Raw genomic sequence first — 20,589 nt, forward strand, 5'->3', positions numbered from 1 at the left:
CTTACATTTTAGAAAAAAATTCTGTCCGTCTGCTAGGATGCTGTATCTCTCAACCTTGGTTGGACATGGTAGGAAGGGTCACTACAGCCAGTATTCTAAGCGATATAAATTGTGTTACGGTGGGCGTTTGTTAATGTTTCTTTCAAGTGGGAATTTTGTGTGTGTGTGGGGGGGGGGGGGGGGGGTGTTGGTGGATGGGTGCTCACGTCTCTCTCTCTCTCCCACTCGCACACTCTCTCTTTCACACATTCTCTCACTCTCTCTTTCACACATTCTCTCACTCTCTCTCTCTCTCTCTCCCACTCGCACACTCTCTCTTTCACACATTCTCTCACTCTCTCACTCACACACACTCTCTCTCTTTCTCTCTGTGTAATGTAACTGTTGTCCTTTCTAACATGACAAGTCTGGTGAAACAGTAAAATGGAGAAGTTATATATTGTTGTCACCATATATAATACATTACATGTTTTTTTAATCGAATTTTGATGTGTTTTCGAATTTTGATGTGTTTTGGCCAGACTACCACAGATGGCTGTTTTAGTTGATGGCTTTGTTGATTTGTTTCGGCCTTTGTTCAGATAGTAAAGCTTGGGGGGGGGGGGGGGGGGGAATTTCGTCATCAACACATGTATCTGTCTTGTTCTTGAAGTAAAATTCTCAAGGTCACAACATAAACCTTAGTGAACTTCCATCTCGCGCCTTGGATCCTGTGGAAGCCAGTCTCTCACGTTGTGTTGAATTTATTTCTTTGCTTCATTCAAGCTTGTATTTAGCGTCTGACTTGTGGTGTTCCAAGACTTATATACTGTTGTAGACCACTAGGCTCATGACTGAAACATTGATCTGGGTCGCTGGACTTACTCAGACTTACTCATGTCATTGTCTTTATAGTTGTACCATAAATGTATCTGCCCGCTACACATGTAGGCTATAATGATTTTAAATTATAACAGTAAGTAGTGCTATAGTATAAGCCACTGGCTATGTAGGCTTCTATATCTTTCAGCAGTGACTGTTTTCACTCGTCGTGTTTGTATATAATTTTGTTTGTAAATCAGATTGAAATATATTTATACATGTACCGAGCTTGGTCAAATAGAAATCCTCAGTGACAAACACAAAAATTAAAGGGTATTAGCTGGAAGGTGAACAACAGTAATGAGGATTTTTTTCTTTAGACAAAGTGTCGTCAGTGTGGTATGGTAGGGAATATAGATCTACAGTACATTGTCACTACTGCCAGATTTGACTGATAAGATATACAAGTCTCCAAGGCCATCCATAATATCAATGGACATGCTCAGAATCAAAGACGCAAAAAAAGGAAAAAAGATGATTGTTAAAACTCAGTCCCTGCCAGCAGTAAGTCTTTCTCCATGGATAGATGTATTTGGACCTAGCTCATAATTATTTTTTTTTAAATCTTTTATTTTAAAATTTTACAATGTGTTCTTGACCCCTGGACACCTCGACCCCATAAGTGGATAAGTCATCTACAGAAGAGATATTTTCGCCTGCTGCGCTCAGATTTTCTAACAATATGTATATTTCTGCCAATGATTCTAGAGCCCAAAATGCGTCTGTGGATGGTACTTGGGCTATGTTAGTGGGATGATAATCGCAACAAATAGCATCAACGTTATGACTTCTACAGAAAAGTCAAGTCTATCTGTGGGTGGTTGGCGGGTGCTCTTGTGTGGTTTGCTTCTTCTTTCCTATCAAACATCTATTGTCTTTATCTCCCCTCCTTCTTTTTTATGTTTGTTACTCTCTTGTAATACCTCTATTCTTCGGCACTTATATGACCTTATTGTGTTGTAAATGCCGTAAAACACTTACTAAAACTAAAACAAGTCTATCTGGAATGTCTCGTTAATTTCTCCATAAGCGTCTGTACCTGAAGACTTGTCTGTTGTATTCTGATGTTTAGGCCAGTGCTAAAAAAATGTCAGTTCTTTCTCTTAAGTTTTGTTTTTTAGATCTAGGTGTGTTTACATTATCTTCAGAAGAAAGGATATAACTTGGCACTTTTTCTCTCCTTCTGCGAATTGCTTCTGCAGTTAAATTCAACCGTTATTATTGTTACAATGTTTTTCATTGTTTGTTCTGTTCGTTTCTTTTAGGAACACTATTTTTTTTTAAAGCAAATGTTTTCTCTGGCTAGTTCAATAAGTTAGTGCTGTGTCTCTGCATACTTTTCCCCAACACTAAATGAATGTTCTTGTGATACAATGTTCTTCTCTCGCAAACTGTGCTATACTAAACCGTCTCCCCTTTCTTTTCCTAATTCTCTGTACTGACAGTTATTTATTGCTGACCATCACTTTGTCTTTCTTGGTTCCATTTGACTCAAGAATCAAAAGGCCTCCAACCCTTTAAAAAAAAACCCAACAACAACAAAAAATCTCCCATGTTTCTACAAAATGAATGATTTTTGGAGTTCAAGGATGCTGGGGGGGTTTTTTTGGGGGGGGGGGGGGGTGGTCCCCCCCCAGTATTTCTGTTATTTTCACAAGAAGAATAGTTATTATTCTGTTTTCTATTTTACCCCATGTTATTAGTTGTGTCATTTAACTATCTTTTTGTTGTTGCATATTTGCAACTTTGCACATTTTCAGATATTTTCATAAAACACCCATGGGTCCAACAACTAGACTGCGGGTGCTCTGTTGTGGTTTGCTCTTTCTTTCCTATAAAAAATCTATCATCCTTATCTCTCATTCCTTACTTCCTTTTTTGGTATTTGTTACCCTCTCGTAACACTTCTAATCTTCGGCACTTATTTGGCCTATATAATTGCATTGCAAATGCCGTAAAACTCAAATAAAAACAAAATAAAACAACTAGGCGGTTCTGTCTGTCTGTCTGTCCACAGCCCCAGCCCACGGGTCAACAGCCACAGCCGCAGCAACAGCAGCAGCAGCAGCAGCCTCAAGTGCCGTCAATGCCGATGTTGTTCAACCCTGCCACCCTACAGAGCGGCAGTCAGGGCCAGGCGCTCTCATCAGCAGGGCCGGGACTCAAGTACGGACAGAGGAGGGCCTACCCCAAATGATGACGGCCTCCCCGAACTAGTTCTCTCTGTCTCTCTCCCGACAGGTTTTTGGGGGAATTAGGACCAGATTCTTTTCCATGGGTATACAAAGTGGTGATGGGTTTTAAAAAACCAGGACAAAGGTGATTTTGTTTAAATGTGTAGGCGTCCTACATTGAAATCATCGCCTCTCAAGAAAAACGAGTAGCTCCACCATTTTTTTCGCTCGTTGTGTGAAACGGGTGGAAGGGAGTTGCATCGTGTTTTTTTTTCTTCTTTCAGCAGCAACGACATGCTGTGTTGCTGTCTTGAGTTGCAGAGATATTATGAAGCTGTCGTCTGTTGTTTTGAAGAGGGAAGTGGGTTTTTTTGCTGCAGAGTGACTGTCGGCATGATGTGATTGATTCCCATGTTGTCTGGCTTGATGACGATAACACAGATGCTTGGTGAGGATATTTATCTGTAGGTTATACAGAGAGATACAGAGAGTCTTTTCAGGCTGTGGAAAATAATGTCCTGTTCAGATTTTATTTGAAGAAAGAAAAAAAAGTTATTTTAAGTCATGTTGAAGCAGCATTTATGTTTTTAATGTGACTATGAAATGTTCATAATGATAATTCAAGATGCAGGAATGTTTGTTTGTAGTACAGGACTGCCTGTGTCAGTGTGTGTGTGTCAATTATTTTTCAGCTCTATTCTGAATTTGACTTTACATTTAGAGATGCAGATAAAATAAGCAGAAAGAATTGAGAAGAAAGTTTCCGTGATGTCAGTAGATGTAAAAGTTTTTCTTTAATGTCATGAACCTTCTGAATGTGTAATGAGAATTGTATTTATCTCTGTTCATTTTCTGTGTTGCAAAAGTCTTTCGAAACATTATCTGTATTTTGTACATAGCAGCTGGGTTTGGGTTTGTGTTGTTTTTTTTCTTTTTGCGTCCTGCCTCTGGTCCCTACTGAGGGGAGGGGGTCCTATCTACCAACAGGGTCCTCACAGACTATAATATAAAACCCACTGTAGTGTGTTCAAGCTTGAGACGAGAACGGATTTGTGAGTTCTGAATGTTTTCTGACAGTGGATGCTTTGATATATATATGTTCCTACGCGGAGTGCGAGTGTGATTGGGGGGATGGGATTTGTCTTAGCTTCGCCACCACACGCTCGCATAGTTTTGTGTTGTCTTCTAACACTCCACTGTGTAGTTGTGTTGCGTGGTACATTTGTGATACATGTATAATAGGATTTACCACCACCGGCCTTGTTCTGCATGACCTTTGTGTAGGACAGACCTCGCCAACGGACACAGATCACAGTGTAGTAGGAGACGGCAGACTGGAGAAAGGCGTGTGCTTATTTATTTTGTTATAATGTTAATTTATTGTGGCCTGTTCACCCCTGGGTTTTTGTTTTTTTTGGTGTGTTTTTTGTTGTTGTTGTGTTTATGATGTGAAATGCCATAGATTGTTTTCAGTTTGAGAACTGAAAAATGACACTGTTCATCCCCTATGTGGACAATGGCTGTCTGTGTGCTCACGCCTGTTTGTATGTACATTGCACACACACACACACACACACATGCACACACACACACACACACACACATGCACACACACACACACACACACACCACACACACACACATACTCGCATACACATTATGCATACACACGCAAAGTTATTCATAATATGACCATCACTTTTGCACAGCCTTTTTGTCTCTCTGTCTGTATTCCTTTTCTCCTACTCTCCACCTTCCCACACTAGTGTAACACTCCCATCGTGTATGTCGTAAGGAACTGTTTTACTTCATGGATCATTTTGTTAGTCGTGGATCAGAGGTTTTTAAAATCTTGCTGAGGGGAGGTGAGGGCTTTTTTTTCTTTTCGTTTTCCTTTCTGTTGTCTGTTCTGAATTTGTATATTTTTGTCAGTGATTGATTGATAGAATTTGTATATTTTTGCCGAGTATTGATAGAATTTACCATGTTGTTGTGTTTCATTTTTCCTAGCTACAAGATTGTTCTTTGTACTTTTTGATTTTATTGTTGTAATGGTGAAGGGCACCTGTAGATTTATGCGCTTACTTCATGGTATTATTGGCTTGTTTGTTTGTTTTTTTTCTCCCCCTCTATTAATGTGGTTTGGCGTTTCCTCTATTTTTTTCTCACTAACTTTAGGGACGAGCAACGGTCGATAGTGTGCGTTATTCTGTCCTGTCTACAGAAGTGTCTGTTATAGTTAACTGTTTACTATTGCATGCAGAAAACGTGAGTTCAGTTCCCATGTCGTAGGAAGGTTATTCAGCCCCCACCCCACGTAAATTGGAAGTTAAAACGTCGACAATCGTTATCAGATGAAGGCCATATTGAGTACATTGTTTCCCTTCATTAGTAAGCAGTACTGGGAATATTTTACTCCTTTAGTGATTTTTTTCATTTAAGTTTGGGGAGAAAGGTCTCATTTTATTTTGTACCACTGTGGAATCGACCATTAGTAATACATTTCAGTGAGGATAAGGAAGGCAATTTTTATTCTTTCTCCATTCCCCCCCCCCAAAACCTGTAGACAGTTGTGCTCCTCTGGTGTCAGATTGGGTTAGCTGGGGGAGTTGGTAAGTTCTCAATGGTGAAGACTTTTGAAATGTGAACAAAGTAGAGCGGTACAGTCAGATAGAGAGAGAGAGACTCTTGGAGAGATACAGCGAGGCTGTTGAAGGGAGCGCCAGAAAGTGGCGAATGGGCTGGGAGAGGTCCCGGGTTGGTGTCTTCTCAAAATTGTTTCAGTGTGTGGAAACTTTTGCTCGACCAAAACAAGACCTTTTCTGAAGTAGACGGATGTTTTCTTGACTGAGACAGACAGCAGTTCTATCTAAGTGAAAGAAGAGAAGGTAAAGACAATAAACTGAGAGATATATATGCGTCAATTTGTTTGAAGGTAAAAACAAAAGGGACCGTGAGGTACATAAACATCAAATTGTTATCGGCTCTTTGGGATGGGTTTTACCGGAGGTTCCTTCATCTACCTCCAGTTTTTATATGTTGCTGTGGAGTTCTGGTCTTTTGGTGTAGCTGTGTTCTTTCCCTTTGTGCGCAGAGTCTGATGGGCTTGTTTCTACATAGAACTTTTGGTCAGGAATTTATTGACTCTACTGCTTCGGATTTTGTTCTTCTTCTTTGTTTTTGGGGTCAAATGTCCACAATGCCAAAAGACTAATAGTGGGTGGTTGGCGGGTGCTCTGGTGTGGTTTGCTTCTTGTTTCCTATGAAACATCTATCGTCTTTATCTCCCCTCCTTTAAAAAAAATTTTTTACTTTCCTGTAACACCTCTAATCTTCAGCACTTATATGACCTTATTGTGTTGCTAGTGCCGTAAAACAGGAACAAAAACTAAATAAGACTGAACTGTTTGCTGCAGCTGCCAGGTGTGTGGTGTGACCCACGTTGAATTATATTCACACGACGCAGACATCTGTCAGTTCTGTCAGCGGCCATGTCTGTTGTGAGGCAGAGGTCTTGTCGTGGCATTGTGATGGGGAGTTACATACAGGGGGCAAGCATGCTGTGTAGACTTGTTCAAGATCAATTTGGACTGTTATACTGGTGGCTGTGGTTCAAGTCCCAATACCATAAGTTATAAGTATAGTGTAAGGGGGCCCTTTTGAACTTGAGTTCTTTTAGTAAAAGTTTTCCTAGCTCTCTACCTGCTTGACTGAGTCCTGTTGCTTGTTAAAACCGTGACTCTTACAGAACCGTGTATTGTGTTGACCGGGGCATTCACCGTACGTATAATGGGCATTCATTGTATAACCTTGGATATGTGAAGAGGTCATAGGTCTCTCAAACTTTTTGACTTTTCACATCTCTTTTTGAGCTCACTGAGGTCATATTACTTGAAAGACACTGTTTTTATCTACTTTGTGTGATGTGTCTTCAATATGGTTTTCGATATTTTGTGTGCTCACTTACTATGGTTCGGTGCCATCTTGTAACCTACTTTTATTTGCTTATTTAAAGAGAGTTGTAAGTTGTAGACTCTGGTCTGAAAGAGGGTGTGTGGCGGTTTGTTTTTCACCTACTCTTCATTTTTATCCTTTGCTCAAGTCCGCCCTGTATTTGGTCTAGTGTTGGGGCTATGTCTAGAGCTGCTGCTGGATTTAGTCACTTGTACAGAGCATGGTGAAATGGTCCCATACTACCCATATATATATATATATATGTGGAGTGAAACTGAAACAAGTCTGGGACTTAAGGACATGAAATCTGTAACCTGCTTAAACTTGTTTCTGCGATATAATGTTGCTGCTCAAAGGAGACATATTTTATAGTGACCTCTGTCTCATTTGTAGCCCTGGAGGGAGGGAGAGAGAGAGGAGAGAGAGAAAGAGTATATCTGCCCTCCAATAGGCCCTTTTTTGTGTCTACTCCTGCTTAAAAACTTCAGCTCTTCTCACTTAGGACGACATCAGATCAGCTAGTTCGGAATTTTTTTTTATAAATACCATTATATACATATGATGTTGTGTCCACAGTCAGATCTTTTGTGGCTGGATAAAAGACACAATATAGCCTCCTATGTTGAAAGGCACACATCATTGCCCTATCTGCCCTTTCCCATCGCCATCTGTCAACTACCCGGCTTGTATGGTCCTGACAAAACTTTCGTAAATTTGGCCCACAATTATCACCAGCAAACTGGCCACCCAAGCCAGAGGTACACACAACACATGATGCATGGCACCCACTAGGCAGCAGTGAAAATCTCCCTTTTCTCCCACACATGACTCTACGAGGTGGTGATTGTCAATGTCACATACAGGAAGGCTGACGTGCCCACAGCCATCTCATTTGAGTTTGGAACAAAAGGAAATAGCTCATAATATTGTCCTTCATCTAGTCATGGCGGAACCATTTCCCTTCAAGTAAGCTGGGTGGTGGTGCTATTCAAAAGATGACAGCATTAAACATCGTTATACCGCCAACTTTATGCTTGACCCAAGGTTGTCGATATAACAGGACTTAGCTGTACTTTAAATTCAAGGGTCCTGCCTCTTTAAAAACCGTACAGTGGTGAAAGAGGTGTAAACTAAAACCTGTCCATATGCCAATTGGTACATTGGTAAAGGACAGGTCAATGGTTATGCAACATGTATTTTTTTTTTTTTTTTCTTATTTCAGATGTTTTTGTTTTGGTCATGTACTTCGATGAACTGTTTTTTTTCCCTTTAAAAAAAAAGATCCTTATTTATCTTCTATGTTACTATTGTCCCCGGCATTGGTGGTGTAGTGGTTAGGCGCTATATTGTAGCACGCAGAAGACATGAGTTCGATTCCTGTAACGGGAAAACTTTTATCAAATGCATTGAGTCTTTCTGCTGGGATGTTGCATCTCTGTCAGCTGAGGTTGGCCCTGATAAGCAGGGCTGAAGAAGCCTGCCTCCTAAAAGATGTAAATTATGTTGATGGGGGTGTAAAACACCTACATTTAAACCAAAAAAACCCCTCCCTACCCTTTTCTTTATCTTTTGTAAAGATAACGTGTAACAAAAATCTTTTCTGAAAAGCTTGGAGGTTTTGATTGTCTTAGATTGTCAGGGATGCGGGTTTCTTAACGCATCACATGACATGTGCGTTGTGTATTTTAATTTTTAAAAAGTTTTTTTTTTTTCAAAGGGGCTTATTGTATCGTGTTTTATGTGTAGTCAAGAAGAGTGATTTGTATCCCTTTACTGTTTATTTGAAGCATTCCAAATGTAGCTGACACCGTTACTACACGTAGGGTTGTCGTGTAAACGTAACATGCATGTACTACACGCAAACATGATGTGTAAACATAGTGTGTACGTGTAAGCACAGAGTGTACGTGTAAGCACAGCGTGTACATGACCATTTTGTTTTAGGGAAATAATAGAAGTTGTGAGTTGGAGCATAGAATGCTGCTGGAGCAGCGGGGCTGGAGGCCTACCCACCCACCCCTCCTCCTTTCCCCCATACACACATACACTCACACATATGTACAGTTGGTACTGCCGTTGTGTTTGTGTAAAAGATAATGAGTACATATGTACGCATAAAGGGTACATATGTACGCGTACTGATTTATGACAATTTGTGTTTGGGAGTATATCACATTCATGTATGAGTAGAAGATAGTGTGTGGAATGCATTGTACTGATGTATAATAATTTCTGGTGATGAGTGCAGCACATGTTTGTGTAGAAGGTAATGAGTACGTATGTAGGCCTGCATCTACCGACGTATAAAATCTGTGGTGGGAACTATATGTGTACATGCACTGACATTGATGAGTAATGTGTAGTTGGGAAAATATTTTTTGGGGTAATTTTTTTTTTTTCATGTTTTTTTTGAGCGAGTGGTTTCTTAGTAGACAGCTGCGTCCTTGACATTGTCCGGTGTGTGTGGATGTGGTTGAAAGATGAACCCTAAGCAGTTGTCCTCACTTTCTTGTTAGCATCTTCTTGTCATCCTGTCTTCATCTGGTCACTGTCGTAAGAAAACTGAGTAAATTCAACTTGTTTTGCTCATCCTGTATAGATGGGTTCAATGGAGTTGCTCATTATTCCTTTGGCAGTGAGGATATACTCTTTCATTAAGCTCCTAAAGGTATTTTTGTTCATTTATTTTGTTTTTCGTTCATTTTTCTTTCTTCCTTAGAACTGAGAAACTGGGATAGGGGTTGCTTACATTATATGTGATTGTGATTTTAGCCATTTGTCCACGATTTCTGTAATCTTGATGAGACCTGAATAAAAGTTTAATTGTCATTCACATATATGTATGTGTGTTGTTTGTTTGCTTTGTGTTGTGTGTGTCATTTGTTTGCTCTGTGTGGTGTTGGTGCGCTTCAACATTTCATGTTGTGTTAAAGTTGTGTTTGCGTAACATCCCTCTAGATCTTTTTCCTGTACTTAAGTCTCTATTCCGTACTTCTTTTTTTTCTCTCTGTTGTCCTACACAAAATAGATCTGATAATTATTATATACTTTTTGTACTCGTGTACCGATCTTTTCAACACAAATTTTCTTCAAGAGATAAGAGCTCATTTAACTTCTATCTTTGACAGGGCAAAGTCAAGTCGGTCGAGACTTTTGTAAACTCACCAAACAACAGACGTTCAAGAAAAGCCCATTAGGAGCTCAAATAAGGGCCTTTCGCACCATAGCTTACCATTGTGTAAGTGATTGTAGGGCGTCACTGACAGATCCTACTTCTTTTTTCTCCTTCTGTTGTTTCTGTCTATCTATCTGTCTTAAGAGGGTTGTTGGCGGGTGCTCTGGTGTGGTTTACTCCTCCTTTCCTATCAAACATCCATCGTCCTTATCTCTCCTCCTTCTTTTTTATGTTTGTTACTCTCTTGTAACATCTCTAATCTTCAGCACTTATATGACCTTATTATGTTGCAAGTGCTGTAATACTCTTACTAAAATAAAAAATAAATCTTTTTTATATAGATCTATGTTGCTCTCTTGTAACACATCTATTCTTTGACACTTATATGGTCTTATTGTTGCAAGTGCCGTAAAGCTCTTACTAAAACTAATCTGTCTGTCTTACTTTTTCCCTGCACTTGAATGACAGTTATTGTGTTGATGTGCATCTCAGTACTCTTACTCAAAATTCAAACATACCATCCTAAATACTGGCGGAAGTCCCAATATGAAATCTGAAAAATTTTCAGGACTGCACAAAAGGACAACTGGTAAACGCACACTTTGTAGTCAACCGAATCTTGGGTTCCTTGTGTTGTGTGAGCAACCACAGCTTTGTAGAAAAGTTTATTTTAGCTTAGTAAGAGTTTTGTGGCGCTCGCAACTACAAAAGGCCATATGCCTTAATTTCGTTTGATGGTCAGGTTAAAAGGTTAAGATGTATGTCTTTCTTTCTCCCTCCACATGTATATGTCTTTTCGTCCCTATCTCACGCACAGATAAAAGTTTGTGTGAACAGAGGAGCAATTACAAAAGGAATTAAAAAAAAAAAATAGAGGGTTTTAAGGCGCTCACAAGTGTCAGCAGAGAAGTCTTTACAGGGAATCAGACTTATTCTGCTCACCTCTCTAGCTTCAACAGCACAAGGTCTGCTTCGACTATCAAGGCACCTCGGAAATAGTACGTCACAAGAGAGTGACAAGCATACAAAAGAAGTAGAGGTAAATGACAATAGTAAGGATTAAGAAAGAAAAAGCAGCAGTTCCCTGTTGTAGATCTGGCACAGTTATGAGGTTGACATGAATCAGCCCATTTACAATTGTACTGTGCTTGAACGAGAAATGTCCCCCCTTTGGGAATGGCCTAAAGACACTTCAGTCAGTGGCACTGCCCCGGCTTTCCCAAGGACACAACGTTGGGTCTGACGCTTGAGTGAACTTGCAACCTCATGATAATGAATCTGGTAGACTGCCGATGCCTATACTGAAGACGTGAAACAAATAACATATTTTTAACGCTCCAATGGTTAGAAACCTGACTAGGGGAAATAAAAACCACAACAGTGTATTGAGCATGAGAAGTTGGTCCAGCTTTACTTTGCTTTTTGGTTTTAGATTTAGAGAGAGTTTTACGGCATTTGCGACACAAGCATGTCACTTAAGTGCTGAAGATTAGAGATGTTACACATAAAAGAAACATACACAAAAAAGGAGGGATAAGAATGATGGATATCTGTTAGGAAAGAAAGAGCAAATCACACTAGAGCACCCGCCAACCACACACTACTTTGCTTTTAAATATTTTAATTATAATTAAAGGTCTTATAAAAATGCAAACAATCTGATGAAATCATATTTTTTATTAAGTGATAAAAACAAATCATTATTAAATATTTACATACCAATGTACAAGTTAATCAATACATACTATGTAAGTATATTACATTGACATCATAATATGAACAAGCAGGAATTTGTCTTCACATAGAGATTATATGTAAGGTTGATATACCACAGCTGCTCACCAAAAGTCTGCAATGCACTATCATAACTTCCAACAGATATGATAAACTATGAACAATATTGAAATAAAACTCTCTGATCCCCACCAAACAATCAGAATTGAGATGTAAGGACACTATGCTTATGGTAGAACTAACGTATACCATGGCAGTATTAGGATGGAATTTTGACTATTCTAGGACTATACTGGAAGTACAACAGAACAAAACATTCTTCATCCACACCCTTCACCCCCACCCCCCACCATTTTTTTTTAAAAAGAAAAACAAGCATTGTCTCCCGGCCAGTCATTTCTGTAGATGATGATGTGTTGCAAACAACTTTTGCTTTTCATCCATTCTAACAGCCAAGAAAAAGGAAATAGGCAAAATATATATCATTTTTATAATACACACATATAGTTTGTTTGTTTTAGTAGGTTTTACGGCGCTCACAACTGCATAAGGTTATATGAGTGCCAAACATATAGTTTAAACATGTGCTCCACCAACAGAAAACGCAGCCAAGCTGTACTAAATGTCTTCCTGAGAATAAAGCTCAAGTAAATTTGCAGGCAGCTCCAAGTATAAGCTGCATGCAGTTCAATCCGATTTGGTTCTAATCTACATTTACAGACAGAGTTTACACCACATACAGGGCTCCGAGACAGGGAATATGGCAAAGTAACTAAAATAGCTAAGCCCAACTGATTAACACTGCAGGAAAAGCTGTATAAGCCAACAGTAGAACTGAACAGGATGGCCCAGAATATGATAGATACTGCACCAAGTGTGATGCGATTGGGAAGAAAATGGATATATACACCCTTTTTCATTTCAATTCTAATCCCAAGTTTTATTTCCATTATCCACTGTAAACCAATAGATACCGCAACAAGTGTGACACTATTGGGAAGAAAAAGGTTTATACACCCTTTTTCATTTCAATTTTAATCCAAGTTTTATTGCTAATTCATTTACTGATGGAACACAAACTTCTTTTCAATCCAACTCCAAGTTCTAATGTAAGTACTGGTAAGCACATTTTGTATTACAAATTACACTTTCATTTTCTTTGCTTGAATAGTAACGGCTGAAGGGAATACAACAGCCTAGAGAAGACAAACAGAGATTTTTTATTGAATAATTTTCACAGGCGGGAATCGAACTCACTTCTTCTGCATGCGACAGCAACTGATCAACAATAAACAGGACATTATTTATACCGGTAAAGAAGATTTTCAAGACAATGCTGCATTCAGAGACATTTATCATCATTCCATACAGCTGAATATACACAGGCAAAAAGCTTTGATCTCTTTGATACAATAATTGTGGTTAATTAAATTACAGTACCGGTATCATCAATTAATGCTGGACGTTATATTACATAAATAAGCTGTAGGCCTGCTGGACGTGAGGCTACATGAATAAGCTGTTGGCGCTAAGGCATCAATTCATAACAAGAAAACAAAACAGCTCCAGCAGATAATAATAATAATAATAAATAATAATAAATAGCATTTGTATAGCGGAAATTCCAGTTCAACAACAAGCTCTATGCACTTTACAATATAGGATGGTCCAAAAAAACACTTTACAACTTGTTTTATAAATATCTTCCTCCATACTGAAGTTTTGCATTTCAAATTTGAGCATACCGTTTGGAAGCCAAAAGGAATTTGTCGGGTGTTTTAGGTAAGTCCATTGAATGGTATTGCTCTATATAGCACATAAAAAACCCATTTTCAACCATGTCGCCATTTTCATAGCATGGCGCAACAGTTCGCATTAAGCCTACCACTAAAAGTTGCAACAATCGCGCCATATTGCAAGCTACAGCAGTCTAACAAGTTAACAGAAGTCTGCAGATACCATTGTCCCCAAATTTCGTTTGCCTGTTTAGAGCACGGTTACATTTAGTATAGAGCAGAGAGCTTTTTGTATTGAACATTACCTCTCCACAAACTCACCATCCTTGACATTTCGTAAGTTCTGCGCATGGCATGGAGAGAATGCTTAGGTGCCCTCAAGACCTTTGGCGTCATGAGAAAAGAAGTTCAGTCCGTTTGGATATAATATAGCGAATCAGAACAAAAAGGTTCTTTAAAAAATGACCACTTCAGGTCGAATACGCACCATGCGCAGCCATTTAAATGTCACCAGAGTGCAGATTTCAGTAGCCGAATCCCATGAGACGTCTGTCCGTGGATGATCTGCAGCTAGGACTTTCCTACACATCAACAGTCTGCATTCTCATGGCAGATCTGAACCAACTTCTATACATTGTACCATGCTCATCTTCGCTAGGCCGAGATGACATGGATCAGAGAATGGCAATGTGTTCACGATTCCTCGATTGTCTTGTAAAGAAGGATCATTTCCTCGATGACATTTATCGGTTTAGTGCAAAGCCCATTTTCACCCTGCGGGATATGTTAACTACAAAAATGCAGTCTATTGGGCACCCCACTCTATTGTCTCTAGAAGCCACTTCTAGTGTATGTGGCTTTAAATACTCATGGTTTAGCAGGTCCTTGTGTTAGGGCGCCACTGAACATTTCGAACGACGCGTTAAAAATGTGTTGAGTCCAAAGGAGGGAATGTGGAGCACTGCTTCTAAGAATTTCAGAATGAGATCATTAGGTTTTTTAAACTCTGTAAAAGAAATTAAACATTGTTTAAATGCCACAGGGATGGAAAATTAATGTCAAAGAGAAAATAAAGAAAAAGGTCAACTAATCTTTTTACGACTTCCTTTACAAGATTTTTAAACATTGGTGAACTTTGCGTTTTTGGGTGCTTTTTCCTTTTAGCCGTTTCCATTTTCAAAACATGTTTCTTCTTCACGGATTTTATGTCAAACATGTCTGTTCCAAATTGTAGCATTCTAGAACAATATTTGCGCGAGGTGTTCAGAAAAAAAGTGGTAAAGTTTTTTTGGGATCACCCTGTATTATTACCCAAGCAGACCTCATAAATTTCTGAAACAATCGCAACTTCCTGGGAAGCATACAGTGCAAGCTGCCATTTTATTGGCGCAAAACATTTATGTACTCATAAGGTCTTTTGCTGTCTATGGCCGGGTACCCATTCTCAAGCCAACGTAGAGATATATAAACATGTGGACAACTACAGGGAACATAAGGACATGACAAAACATGAATTATAGCACAAACTTTTCTGTAACTTTCAATCCAAAAAAATATTTTAAATGCCCCATGTCAAAAGTTTTCCTTCAGAATTAAATACAATACTATGATACAACACAACAAAACAAAACAAAATAAAACAACTTCCAACAGGTAATGTTATGCAGAAGGTTATTTACTCACCGACCCCTACATTGTAACAATATAACAACAACAACAAAAGCAACAACAACAACAACAGTACCGTAGCATGACTTATCAAATTGATAGTAATGGTTGTAAACGTTTGTACATTGGTAAATGGAGATAGACATCTAGATCTAGAATCTAGTGCTGTATGCAGTATGACAAAACAAGTCAATGAGAGGAATCACTTGGTGAAGCAGCAAAAGTCAAATCAACTGTTGGTACATCGTACACTCACTCACAGAAAACACATAATAACAGACGCCATCAACTCTACAATAATATAGGAAGTGCTTATTGAGGCTTAAAGTCGCCCAAGTATGACAATGTCGGAAACAAAGGTAATGACGCCCCAACAACAAAGCAAAGGACATCATCTACCAATAATGGATGAACAAGACCTTTTTTTCTTATACCGTAGCTTTTTAATGTTAAATAATAACAGTGAACGGCTAGCATTATCGGTCAGATCATAAGGCGCTGTAGTCTTGTGGTTAGGCTGCCGCACTCACAACTATATAAGGTCTCAGGATCAATCTTCCTTTCTTCCCCTCTCTCTCTCTCCTTTCTTCTGTCTCAATCTTTTTCACTCTATTCCTCTCTCTTTCTGTATCTGTACGTCTTTCTTGCTCTGTCAGTCTATATGTCTGCCTCCCTCCCTCTCCCCCCCCCCCCCCCTCTCTCTTTCTCTCTCTCTCTCTCTCTCTCTCTCTCTCCCTCTCTCCCCCCCCCTCCCAACCTGTCAAACCCTCCTCTCCCAGACTCCACACATGTAGCATATCTTATATTCTCTCTTCTCATAAATGTCACAAGTGTGAAGCAAAAATTTTATGTCTTTAATTCCTGTACTGGAGATATATCACATCAAGAAGGCACACTAGAATATAGGCCTATATGTATTCAAAGACTTTAAACATGAAACAAATTGTGTAGCAGCCTCAACTCTTTGTTCATTTCCCCCACTCTTCATCAAATGATCACCACAGCAAGCCAGGGGTCTCCCTCCGAAGGCCAAGTGATCCGTGAAATCAGGCCCACAATAATGTCAAGTATTTGTGTCAGTGACACAGCATTTAGATGGATGGTCAGTCATCAGAGGGGTGTGTCCATGAGCAAGACAATATGACCCTAGCTATAGAGCTATAGTTTTAATAACAGACACAAACAGCGGCAACCAGCAATAGCATATTGATCATCTGCATTTGATGAGTGACAGTGTGTATCATGTGATATTGATAAATGATTGAATGTTGTATTTATATGTGCATACACTTGCCACTGATAATCAAATTCCAAACAGGAATAAACAAAGCTGAAACTGAAGTCCCCCCCCCCCTCCCTACCATCTTCAGTTTAAAAAAAACAGGTCTGTAGAAGTGTATGCGCTGACAATATTTACATCACTAAAAGTGCATGCTCTGTGACCTCCCCACACCGCCTACCTTGGAGTATCGGAGTTTGGGCACAGAGATCTTGACTGTCGCTGCCAGTTGTTCTGCCAGTTTGTCCATGTATCGCTGCGAAACAGAGGACCTGGACAGCTGACTAGTACCTGGCCAAAACCTGTCCACAAGACTCTCCTCCTTCTCCTCGTCTGCAGTGATCACGTCATCATCTCTGTACGTAGATGGCAGACGAGGGGTGAGGGGGGAGCTCTCCCATTGGTCTTCATCACTGTCAACAACCTCTTCTCCCTGCCTACTGGCCCCTCCCCTCCCCCCATGGACATCCCTCCTTTTGACAGACTTCCCTGGTGGTGAAAACCCCCCTCGTGCAGCCAGCACAGTGCTATCAACGTGAGAGATTGGAGTTCTAACCTCACGGACACTTCCATCTCCACACATCTGGTATTCCTTTACTACCAGCTTTTCCTGACTTCTACTTGCCACACCGCCCTCTTCGTCTTCTTCGCCCCAGTTCTCAGACAGAAAACCGTTGCTAGGAAACGGACCTCGCCCGGTTTCATTGGGGTCAACCTCTGCAGCTGGTATGCTGTATGTAGGATCCAGATACACGTCTTTGTGTAAATCCTCACTGGACGTTTGATCTACGAACACACCCTCCCCAGAATCCCACTGGTCAATACTGCCCAGTTCCTTCCCCCGTCCCAGCAGTTTCCCGAAGCGACTCCGGAGCCGAGACTGTTCTATCAGGTGTTTGATCCGCCGTTTGTGAGCCAGAGAGGAACGTTCCTCCTCCCCGCCCCCGCCCCGCCGATACCCACCCCCACCACCCGCACCCACCCACACCCTTCCGTTACGTCTACGACCATTGTTGATAGTCACAGGATGGACACGACATTTGTTAACGGTAATGTTATTGGTGTCCATATTATTGTTGTTGTGGAAGCCGCCGTTGTCACTGTTATTACTGTTGTTGTTGTTGTTGCTGCTGCTGCTGCTATTCTTGTTGCTGTTGCCCAACCAGGAGAGGGTTGTGATCCCTAGAGATGACATACCAGGAATCCCCTCCCCATCCACCTCCCCTTCTCCTCTACAGCCTGTTCCACCTCCTGTCCCCCTCCTCTCTTCCCCTTCCACTCTACTGCCTCCACCACCTTCTCTTCCCCTCCCCCTTGACACCAGCTGCTGACCGCCCATGCCCCCATCTGTGTCTCCTGCTGCTGCTGCTGCTGCTGACGTTGCTGTGCTGCTGGTTGGTGGGGAGGCTAGTAGTAACATGCTCGCCCCGGGGGCTGCTGACGCAAGCGGAGGCGGGTGTTTGTTCCCCGCGGTGCCGGAACCGGAAGCGCGGTGGCTCCCTACGTCTGCGTCGGACGCCCCAGGCTGGAAGAAGGTCAGCTGTAACTGGCATGCCCTGACCTTGACCTGACGCCTGTTGAGTGACCTGTGGGCAGCCATCCTCCCCTCCGGGGGCTGGCTGTCGACGGGCGTCGGGAACCCAGGAGTCTTCAGGGGAAACAAAAGCAAGAAAAGTCTCGTGTTGGAAAAGTCTTAGTTTTAGTAGAGGTTTTATGGCACTCGCAACTGCATAAGGTCATATGAGCGCCAGAAGATTAGAGGTGTTACAAGAGAGTAACAAACATAAAAAAAAGAAGAAGGGGAGATAAGGGCGATAGATCTTTGATAGGAAAAAGAAGCAAACCACACCAGAGCACCCGCCAACCACCCGCTTGGAAAAGTCTGAGATTATCCACGTTAGTGATAGATATGAACGGTCAGAACCAAAAGAAAAAGACTAGAACTTGAAACACAAAAGCTTTGATTATGAAATAAAATAAAGTTATAAAGAGCAGAGAGCCAGACTATAATGTAATATATACCTTACATGTTATCCCCAAACGTTGACTTTCAAATACACAACTGTACATGGATCATATTGCTCACTCCCCCCCTCTCCCCTAATTTCTTCTCTCTCAATTATTTTTTCACAATTATAGTTCTCTCTAGTGCCCCCTCCCCCTCAAAAAAGGAAATAAATAAAATAAAATGAAACAGTGACAAGACATAGGCTATACATATTATGTACAATAAGTACACCTTCCACACTCCTACCCCCACCTTTAACTCTAATTTTTTTTTCTACTTCCTATCAACACATTACAATCAGGAATTCTACATTCCTAACAACATTAAAGAGATCACAATATCTCTCATTTCAGACATAGACATATATAAACGGGCAGGCTTACCACTACCTCTTCTTAACACAACATTCGTATATATATATATATAATGAGACGTACATGCAATCAAGTAAAAGTAATCATGTACGTTCTAAATATAGTTGCAAACAAACATAATTATAAATGTTTATAATATCATACTGCGTGTATTCAAAGACATCGCCATTTTCAACTTAGAACTCTCTACAGAGAAAGAAAAAAACTATCAATACGAAATGATAACGAACAGAAAGTGAAAATAAAAGTCTACTCAAATCAAACAAACAGCATTTTATCTATCGGTACTTAATTAATATTTTTAAAAATGTCTTCAGCTTCGTAAGAGTAAAATCGAATACATGTATAGGCTACATGATGAAGTACTACTCGACGAAGATCTAGCTTTTTAAAAAAACCTAGCAGGGTTTTTTTTTTTGGGGGGGGGGGGTTGTTTTCTTTTTTTGCTTTTGTGGTTTGCTTTTCTTTTTTAAAAACAGAAACAGAACACTAATCCAATAATACCTATCTATTACTATTACTGTTACTTCTCCTATACAGAGGATTTTGCTAGACCTAATGAGCAGGCCTAGGTGCCATACAAAGACTTCAGACCCTTTACTAGCTGCCTAGCAAAACTCTACACGCTCAAGCTTGAAAAAAAAAAGAAGAAAATTAAATGCAAAAAAGAAAAAAGAAAAAAAAGAATCTTTTAAAAAAATAAACATAAAAATATAAAAATTTTATAAGAGAAATCTACATCAATGTAGTGTTTCAAAAAACATTGGCAGCTAATGAGTTAACTGGCCAGCTTCCGGAAGAATATTATGATATAATAGCCTAATGGTAATCTAGAAAGAAGCTGTATACGGGTAAAGGCAATAATACAAGTGCATCGACACAATAACTGCCATTCAATGCAGGACGAAAGTAAGACAGAAGGACAGAAACAAGAAAGGAGGAAAGAAAAGTGTGAGGCCTACCAGTGGCACCCTCCAACCACCTACTTAAAGAAGCATAAGAAGCAGACGATGCCACGAGCCCCATAACAGTTTTTATTCACTAAAACACGAATTATGTAGGCCTACAATTGGTTGTAGTCAAGAAGCATACAATCAACCAAAAACACACCAACGAGTGATTTATTAAGAAAACAATTTAAAAAACACCTTAAAATACTTCAACCAAAGTTTAAAAAAAGAGAGAGAATGGTGTTTAAAAAAAAAAAATACTAAAACCAATGTTTAAAGAAAACGGCATTTGAAAAATAAAATACTCAAACCAATGTTTAAAGAAAACGATGTTAAAAATAAAATACTTCAGTAAACAAAACGGTGTTTAAAAAAGAAGAACAAGACGCACAAACTTCAACCAATTTGTCAAAGAGCGGTGTTAATGCTGAAAAAACGAAGAAGTCAACCAACATTTTACAGAAAACGGTGTTAAAAACAAAATGCCCTGTTGGATCAACGTCACATCCTGGGTTTTGTTAAAACATTAGCAGGGGTGAATTTTACGTTTTAGAGACAGCTAGCAGCTAGCGAACACAAATGTACCTTCGTGAGAAGACAGACAGACAGACAGACAGACAGACAGACAGACAGACAGACAGACAGACAGACAGACAGACAGACAGACAGACAGACC

At 40.0% G+C, this 20,589-nt stretch overlaps 2 protein-coding genes across 5 annotated transcripts in view; one reads left to right on the top strand and one right to left on the bottom strand.

Moving 5' to 3' along the window:
- The window catches only part of LOC101850917 (protein transport protein Sec16A), a 54,221-nt gene extending 50,635 nt beyond the window's left edge, over window positions 1-3,586 (top strand). For all 4 annotated transcript variants that reach the window (XM_013091442.2, XM_013091408.2, XM_013091473.2 and 1 more), the window contains one exon: window positions 2,879-3,586. In XM_013091442.2, the coding sequence (XP_012946896.1) occupies window positions 2,879-3,058 (180 nt within the window). In that variant the 3' untranslated portion in view covers window positions 3,059-3,586. The remainder of the gene's footprint in view (window positions 1-2,878) is intronic.
- Window positions 3,587-16,050: 12,464 nt separating this feature from the next.
- LOC101851377 overlaps window positions 16,051-20,589 on the bottom strand; it is a 26,245-nt gene continuing 21,706 nt past the window's right edge. Inside the window, exon 3 of the mRNA XM_005088791.3 lies at window positions 16,051-18,229. Within this exon, the coding sequence (XP_005088848.2) occupies window positions 16,724-18,229 (1,506 nt within the window). The 3' untranslated portion in view covers window positions 16,051-16,723. The remainder of the gene's footprint in view (window positions 18,230-20,589) is intronic.

The sequence above is a fragment of the Aplysia californica genome, unplaced genomic scaffold (genome assembly GCF_000002075.1).
Source record: "Aplysia californica isolate F4 #8 unplaced genomic scaffold, AplCal3.0 scaffold00001, whole genome shotgun sequence".
Classification (NCBI taxonomy): Eukaryota; Metazoa; Mollusca; class Gastropoda; order Aplysiida; family Aplysiidae; genus Aplysia; species Aplysia californica.